At 51.2% G+C, this 8,574-nt stretch overlaps 1 protein-coding gene across 1 annotated transcript in view; it reads right to left on the bottom strand.

Annotated features, from left to right (window-relative positions):
• Positions 1-485: 485 nt before the first annotated feature.
• LOC104527898 (laminin subunit alpha-5) overlaps positions 486-8,574 on the bottom strand; it is a 33,316-nt gene continuing 25,227 nt past the window's right edge. The window contains exons 23-34 of the mRNA XM_029085894.1: positions 6,779-6,921; positions 6,571-6,677; positions 5,688-5,841; positions 5,182-5,342; positions 4,515-4,623; positions 3,909-4,006; positions 3,201-3,402; positions 2,651-2,777; positions 2,320-2,459; positions 1,406-1,521; positions 927-1,138; positions 486-694 (exon numbers count right to left, since the gene is read on the bottom strand). Coding sequence (XP_028941727.1) covers positions 486-694; positions 927-1,138; positions 1,406-1,521; positions 2,320-2,459; positions 2,651-2,777; positions 3,201-3,402; positions 3,909-4,006; positions 4,515-4,623; positions 5,182-5,342; positions 5,688-5,841; positions 6,571-6,677; positions 6,779-6,921 — 1,778 coding nt within the window. The remainder of the gene's footprint in view (positions 695-926; positions 1,139-1,405; positions 1,522-2,319; positions 2,460-2,650; positions 2,778-3,200; positions 3,403-3,908; positions 4,007-4,514; positions 4,624-5,181; positions 5,343-5,687; positions 5,842-6,570; positions 6,678-6,778; positions 6,922-8,574) is intronic.

Below are 8,574 nucleotides of genomic sequence, written 5' to 3'. Positions count from 1 at the left end.
CGGGAGAGCGAGAGCCCAAGCAAAAGCCAGAAATAATCTCCCCCCTTCGGGTCAGCCCTGGTTAATGTACTAAACATGATGGGATATGATCTGGAATATTTCATCGGCACATCCCAGTGCCAGTTTGGGGTTTGCTATTCACTGTGCTTCTCCCTCCCAGTCCTAACACAGCTGTGAACCAACCAGACATGGTCAGCAACTAACGACATTGGTACTTTAGCAACATTCTTCTCATAACAAGTCTTACACTGAACCCAAAACCCAGCTACTCTAATTACTAGGAAGAAAATTAACTCTATCCCAGCAACCAGGACAGTGGGGAGCAGTTGGGCTTTCAGAGCTCCACCCACGCTGGCACTGACACAACACTGATGAGGATTTCCCCATCCTGCACCTGTCCTCCCTGCAGCCTGCTCATGAGTCCCATCATTCCAGCAGGGACCAGGGATGCTGCCAGACGTGCCCGGTGCCAGGACAGGGCTCCCTCACCTGCACTGCCCGCTGTCCACGTCGCAGCCTGGCTCCGTCAGCTCCTGCACACCGGGCCGAGAGCAATTGCAGTCCTCGCAGCCGATGAGGGGGTGGCAGCCGAAGGTCTGGGGCTCACAGACAACACATTCTGGCTTCAGGGTGTGCGGAGGGCAGATGCACTGCCCCGTCACTTCGTCACAGAGACGTGTCCCACAGTCACAGGCTGGAAGGGACAGAGAAGGGGGCTGTGTTTTGGGGAGCGAGACACAGGCAGCCCAAGGAGAGCAGGTCATGGATGCAGAGCTCAACCACTCTGCGAGCAGTTGGACTTTTTTTCATGCAAGTGGAGTTATTTCAGGGCTGGAAAATGCAGCCGTTTCCTAAATCAACCTCAGCCCTGTAAGAGATAAACCAGCAAGTGCTGAGAAAGCAGAGCAGGAGATGGGACAACTCACGCCTGCAGTTGGGGAAGCCCCAGTAGCCGGTGGCACAGCGGGAACACTCTCGGCCGATGACGTTGGACTTGCAGGGACACTGCCCACCAAAGGGCTCACACTGGCTGCCCCGTGCCCCTGCCTCATGGCACCGGCAGGGCTGTGCCCCGTTGTTGTAGAAGAGGGAGAGCGAGATGGCAGAGTCATGGCAGAACCTCGACGACGTGCTTGGGCTGCAGGGGAAGGCAGGAGGAATCACCTTGCTGCACATCCCAACAGCCTCCCTACCACCCCAAAAATCCAACAGGATCTCCTGCAGCAATGGGTACTGAATTAGTGGGAGGGAGAGCCTGTGAAACCCCCAAACCCCCCAGGTTTGGTCAGTAGGTAAGAAAAGCCTTAACCAGTCCCTCCATACATGAAGTGAAAGGGGTTTTGCTCCCTGAGGAAGGTGCAGCCTGCAAGACAGCAGAGCAGCCACCCAAAGCCAAGGGTCTCACTTGATGTAGAAGCTGTTGATGCCACAACTGCTGATGAAGTCGTAAGACTTGTCCAGGGGTTCCTCTTGCAGGTACTGAGAGCTGTAGATGTCCTCAGGCACCACGAGGATGTAATCCTGCCAAGCAAGGACAAGATGGGTGAGCCAGGCTCCTTAGCTGAGCCAGCCAGACACAATCCAAAATGAGCTCACTCAAAATGCACCTTAAACTTCTCAGCAGCTCATCCCTCACTGGGATAGAATATAACATACAAAGTGCCAGAGTCCTGGAAAAAACATGGATCACCTCTCCACTGAGGTCTGTCCATCAGGGTACATCTACTCTAATGCTCCACGTGTGGGGTGGCCCAAATTCAATGGAGTAAAAAGAGGCAGAATACCCCAGAAGGGCAGCACTGGCTGTGCTTCAGCAGAAAGGCAGAGAGTCACCATCATCTCAAATTCCTAGATATGAAGGTACCTGAGTTCCAATTCTGTCTGTCAGCCATTTACCCAAATTTTGATTAACCTTCTAGTCCTGTTGCCTAACAAGGGCTACCTGCTTCCATGATGAGACCTGCCTGGACAAACAATACCATGCAGGTGCAAAATATTACTGGGGTAGGAATAGGGCTTATTCTAGATTATCACAAGCTATGTATGGAAAGCCACCGCTTCCATATCTGCCTTGCTTTGGTATGAAAACCACACCGTGGAGCTCACTGTCATAGGCAGACCCTGTCTCCGTGAGTCCTGCCTTCAATTGTACACCACTAAGGTTGGAGATTGCAACTTCCTAGGGCAGTTCAGGAACTGAATGATGGTGGGAAACACTCCTGCGGTCACACAGTGACAAAAATCCCCAAGGACAAAGTCCAGCCATGTGGCTGGAGCCTTGTCCAGCATGTCCCAGGAGCTTCCCGGGGAGAGCCTCACCAGCCACAGCTGCTTGCCCTCTGGCACTCGAACAACCACCGTCAGATCATTATCGGTAACATCCAGGATAATCTGATCCTCAGAAACTACCAGGCTCCGGCACCCGTAGCCATGTGGGCAGAAAGTAGCGTTGGTCTGACCTGAAAAGACAACAAACCTATTAGTCCCACATTTCCCTTGCAGTCCCCATCACACCCTCCTGGTTTGGAACAGTTAAGTCAGTTCCACCATCTCTTCGCTCTTCAGTGAACCCACAGTTCTCCTCTGGCAGCAAAAACTTCCCAAGGCTTCTGCCTACCAGTAGCTTCCCCCAGGTCCCAGCTCTTCTCACCTTGCCAGATGCGTCCACCATTGATTAACACTTCCACAGGGAAGGTGGGATGGTTGGGCTGGTAGAAGTGTAGGATGAAAGCATAGCGTCCCAGGGTCTGGATCCGGCTGTTAAACACCACAGCAGCCTGGCCCGAAACAGGAGAGCAAAGAGACAAAACCCCACAGCTGATGCCTGCACTCACAGCTGGGATATTTTTTATTATTGCATAAATTTGTGCTCTTATCACACAACTGTTCAGGGTAGAGATCATCAGGTCTTGAGAATTTTGGTGGCTCAACCCCTCACGTCTCCACACTCCCTTCTCTATTAGTGCCACCTGCAAAGCTCTTCCTGGGAGCCCAGAGAGCTAAACAGGGTTGGGTGGAGCTAAAACATGGGAATTACAGGTTCAGGGACAAGTTTAAAGTCCAAATTAAATTCTGCAAATGCTAATTGTTAAATTGCTAATTGCTAAAGCTACTCCATAGAGAAGGAAAACTTCTCCCTGCTCCAGGTGACCAGTGTCACAGCACCAGCAAACCAGTCCAACCCACACCCACGCCACTACCTGTGGTGACTGCAGGAGGATGAGCTCTGCAGCGGGGTCCACCGCGGTGGGAGGCCGAGGTGCAGGGTCCATCGGGACACCAGCTAGAGCCACATGAACAGCCTGAGCCAGGGGGACATCAGGAGCAATGGGCAGAGCCTGGGCCCCCTCCAAAATGATTGACTGAGAAAGCTTCAGGAACCTTGAGGGAACACAGGAGCTGCTGCAAAACAAGGGAAAAATGGGCTGTAAAGATCTCTGACAAGGAAAGAGAGAGGCTGTGAGGTCCTGGCAGATGACAAAGCATGCCTGCTGAGGGAGAGCTTTCTACCAGGAGCCCTGGGGTTCTGGGACAAAGGCTCAGTGGGAAGATCAGGAACTTTGCACAGGCCAATTCCTGTGCAAATATCAATTCAAAGCAGCGTCCAGAATTTGGATTCAGTGAGTGTATCTTGCTGTATGTGAGCAAGCACAGGAAAGCCTATTCAGATGACACTTGAGTGAAACCTGGAAGCAGTGTGGTGTTCAGGTGAAGGACCAGCAGCCTGATTCCCAGTCCTCACTCCATTCCTTAGTGGACATGGGCAAGGCGCTTCGGTCTCAGCCACAGATTTCTTTCTCCTGGGTCAAGAGCTGAAAAGGTTCTAAACCTGAGGGAAGTGGGGGAAGCAACTGCTTTTGGAAACAGCCACATTCATGCTAAAACCCTCGAGGACCTGAGACTCTTACCTGTTGGATGAGAATGTGCCATGGACACTGATGCAATGCACCTTGGGCTCGATGAACTCCATGGTGAACTGTGCAGCAGGTATCAGGTACACTTTGTGCTGCCACACGTGAAAGAAAGAGTCACCCAGTTACATGACATCCTCTTCCACTGGGAGCCTACAGCAGTTTTTGTGTCCACCAGCAATGAGGCTGACTACACCAAGAACTTCCTTATCAGACACTTCAGCTAATACATGGAGGTGACACCTCTGTTTACTGCCCCTCCTTCCTTGGCATAAGCCCTAAAGCATTTAGGAGCTCTAGATATTTATGGGATTCTTCTATCCTTGGTTAAGCAACTGTGAATGCCTTCAAGATAAAAAATAGGAAGAAGCACTGCCACACTGCTGCAGAGCTCCCTCTGCAAAGACCAGTTTCTTCTCCCAAATCCCACACCCGTGATCTACTTCAAAACACACAACTGACCACGTTCTCCACCTTGGGCTGCTCATGACATAGACTAAGACTTAGTATCCTGTCCAAACAGGACTAGAAAACCCATCTACAGGCTGCTCCTGCCTCTCCTCCTTGCAATCTGCAGACAGAGCTGCCCTCTGGGAGCCTTACCAGGAAGAAGTCAGCCAGATCAGAGGTGAACCGAACGGTGGCCTCTGAGGTAAGTTCAAAAGTTGCCATGCGGCTCTGGGAATCTACAGCAATCCCTCGACAAAGGAAACTGTAAGAGAAACACAGAGTTTGAAGCCAACCTTGAGCAGGGTCATGACCCATTTCTTGTCTTGCCAGCTATATGTCCTGAAGGTATTTACACAATGTCCCTGTAAATCTTTTGATGCCATTTCTGGCAAGTCCTAAGAGTGAAGTTTCCCAAGGACACCTCAGACGTTTGTTTCCTATCATGAAGGTCACAGTCTGAAGCCAGACACTTTTACAGTAAGGGACAGAGTTTGACCTGCACCAACAGCTTCAATAAACCTGCCCATGGGACATTCCCTAAATCAGGGCCCCTACCAATGTACCTAGTTGTAACCAGGAGCACCTGATCATCTCCTGACAGAGGCCTTAGAGGTCTACTCTGGCACAGGTAGTGCACCAGGGATGGACAGTCACTAAAATCCATGTCCAGCCAGCAGGAGTTTGGACATACACAACTGAGATGTACCACACTAAGGCATTGCTTTGTTCATGTGATAAAGCAGAAAAAGCTCAGCTGGGGAGGCCTGTCCTTGCCATGTAGGAGGACTGAACCCTTTCTCCATCTCAGAGCTGACCATACCTGTAGACACACGGGTAGAAGATGAACGTGCCCTGCTGCATGGCTAAGTGTGGTGAGGTCACAGCAACACCCACCGTCTGCAAAGCATTGGTGTTGGCGTACTCCACCACCAGCACGTATTTCCCAGGTTGGGCAACAGGCAAGGAGAGCTGGACTTCCACCTGGGGACAGAGAGATGAGTGAGCAGAGGTCTCCTGCCCCACTCCCTGCAGTGAGCATGTGCAGGATGCCTGTGCTACAAACCAGCCTCCTCTGCAGCTGAGGGGACAATGGGACAACTCTTCCTACATGTGCTCTTGCACGCCCTTTGCATGGGGGACACTGCTTTTGGGTGCCTTCAACAACAGGGCACACAGCTGCAAGACTGAGGGGCCAATGGTTGGGTGCACACGAGTGAAAAGTCCTTCCAGTAACCTACCCAGGTGTGTGTAAAGCACCAGACAGTGGGAACAGAGGGATAAGTGCCACAGTGCCCACGTGAGGGATGAAACAGAAGCGTCACTCACGTCACTGCCGCTGCACATTGCCATCCGGGGGTGGGAGGGGGTGAGCTGCTCTGTAGGACACACTCTGGGTAACCGGTTGTCCAGCCTGCACACCGCGTCCAGCCCTGACGCAGCTGGGAAGCCGTCCACAGACAGGTACTTATACAAGAGGCAGCTAAAGACATTAAGAAAAAAATTGCAAAGTATGGTTGTGACATCAGGATTGTACGAGCCAAGAGCACCTGTGCAGCCTGATCCCAGCGAGATGTGCAAAAGGCTCTGGTCCAACATGAAGGCTCCACTGCCCAAAGGAACATCTCTGGTGAGTGTGGAGCAAAAGATTGTGTATTACAGGAGCCATGATGGCAGCAACAACAAAAACCTTCTCCCCTTGCAATGTCCCTGGGGACCATTGCTCTAGTGGAGGGGACAACTGGTGTCCAGAGCCCAACCAGCCTTCCTGCCAAGATGGACAGAGGGGTCCTGGGAAGAGCAAGCAAATGCACTGAGATGCTCTAAGCACTACCAGACTCTTCTCGTTCATTTTAAATAGCCCAGCAAGACCTAACTCCTTCTAGCCATCTTCCAGGGCTGTTGACTAACATACAACCCAGCACTGGGAAACCAGCCTAGCAGAGGAGAGGGCTATGGTCTTAGTGGGTGAGTTGGCCCTTCAGGGTCCATGAGACACACAGACTGTCTGTGCCATGGATGAGGCGATCTATATGTTGGCTTTATGGGACAGTGCAGGTTCAATGGGCTTTATCAACCACAGCAAACTGATCCACTAAGCAGTTTTATTGCATACACACCCTCACAGAGTGTGGACTATATATATTTTTTAACCCCAAGCCAAGAGGAGAGGAGTAGGTCCCACACAGCACAAAGATGTGGAGGTTCTTACTTCTGGGTGGCTTGTTCTGGGGCTGGCTGGTAGGTACATGGCTCCGTGACCTTTAGCTGCAGTATTGGAGCTTCATAGTATGAGCTGGGTAGTAAAACCAGATAGTCCTAGGAAGAGAGATGGAAGAGTTGGTTATTTCTGGGATGCTTGCCCCCAAGGAGCTGCTGAAGCCCCCTGTGGTGGATGGAGCACAGGGGCTGGTCCTTACCAGCAGCACACCCTCTGCTTCAACAACCAGAGACCAGGTGTTGGGATTGAGTACGAAGGGTTCCCCAAAGCTGTTCTGGGGCACGGTGACAAAGGCTGGCTCCGTGCTGGGAGCAAAGACAATCTGCTTGGTCTGCTCTGTACCTGGAGTGGGAGGGATGAGAGGCTGTGAAGGGACTGGGATGGAAAAGCTGGGGCTGTAAATAGGCAGCTACACTCAGAGAAGCAGCTCTGTAGCGCAGCGGGGAGTCCTGGGCTCCTGCTCTCTCGGTGCTGCTGTAGCAGATGCACCACAATCCCACACTGTCCTGTAACAGAGACATCCACTCTGGATCTGCTCAGTAGCTTCATGGGAGAAATGATTAAATCACTGCAATTCTTTATGCTAATCCACAGCTCTCACAGCGTGCTCTGCATCCCCAGACTGCAAAGCATGGAGTATTTCATGCCAAGGAGCATTCTGTCAGCTAGAGAAGGAAGAAACCCATCTGTGAAGAATTTATTCTGAAAACAGACAAAGAATTGCCCAGATACATTCCTCCTTAGGGATATTCTGACCCCAGTTCCACAGGTGAGATACCTGTCTTCTGGTAAACTCTCAGACCCCCAGCTGTGCTCCCGTCTTTCTTGCCAGCCACAGACTCTGCACCTGAGATTCAGACATTAATTTTAACTGACAGGACAGAACGGGGTTAAGGCCTGATCCTGCTGCTGTTGAACAGCTCCTTGGCTCAGCTGACACAGTCCCATAACCTTTGAATTCATTAACTTTGGATGGAATAACCATACAGCACCCAGCAGCAGACTGTCTACCTGTCTAGCAGTCTCAGGAGCATTTTGAAGAGCATGGGTGAGAGGGATTCACCAAGCACAGCTGCATGGTGAGCAGATGAGATGAAGAAGGAAGTGGGGAACGTGGCACGCTGACTACCCTCATGTGGTACATGGACATCAAGGCATAATGCAGAGGGCCAGAAGCTAAAGCAAGGGTTTGTGCTCCTGCTGGGATGGGTCAGCCCCTTTCCACGTGTGCCAGCTCTGTGACATGCCTGGCATCAGCTGAGGCCGAGCCCTCGCTTTCTCAGACGGGAAGCAGAGGTGAGGATGCAAGGAATGAAGAGATTTCCCTGAAGAGGCAATGGGGTACATTTCTTGACAAGCTGAAGTTTCACATCCCTTTGAGATGACACACAACTCAAACTGAGACGGCTTCTGGAGGTGGGGTGGGAGAAACCAGTCTGCAAATCATACACTCAGAAAAGACTTCCCCTTTTGCAAGCCCCATCTTCCAAATAATCTTCTTTCCAGGCTGCTTTTCCTTTACCACGTGAAGCCCATTCCACCCGGGCAGAAGGTGATTCAGCATTTCTGGAGCCAATCTGGCCTATCCAAGAAGCTGCCCTCCCAGATCCCATTGGTGCTGCGTCAGTCTGGCAGTTTGCCTTCAGCATGAGAAAAATCCAATGTCACTTCTGAGCAAGGAGGGAAGCACGTTATAAGGCAAATGAGCTCTGCTGCTGGATAGGACAGATTAAATACTTCCTGACCTTTGGTGGGATCCTAAAGCATGAGCATGGCTCAGGCTTCTCTTGGCTTTCTGCTGCGTAATATGAGTGGCCATAAAAATAACCCTACTATTTTTCCCCTGGAAAAAAAAAAAAAAAGTTGAAAAATAATATCTTGGCATTTCAAACCTTGCATCACATCAAAGGCAAAACACCTTCTATGTCAATTCAAGACGGAGGAGAACTTCACACACTGATAAATTAGGTTTCTGGTGTTGACAGCCTTGTGCTA

This window comes from Antrostomus carolinensis, unplaced genomic scaffold, assembly GCF_000700745.2.
Source record: "Antrostomus carolinensis isolate BGI_N321 unplaced genomic scaffold, ASM70074v2 scaffold19927, whole genome shotgun sequence".
NCBI classification, from domain to species: domain Eukaryota; kingdom Metazoa; phylum Chordata; class Aves; order Caprimulgiformes; family Caprimulgidae; genus Antrostomus; species Antrostomus carolinensis.
This window is presented reverse-complemented; position numbering and strand designations above follow the sequence as displayed.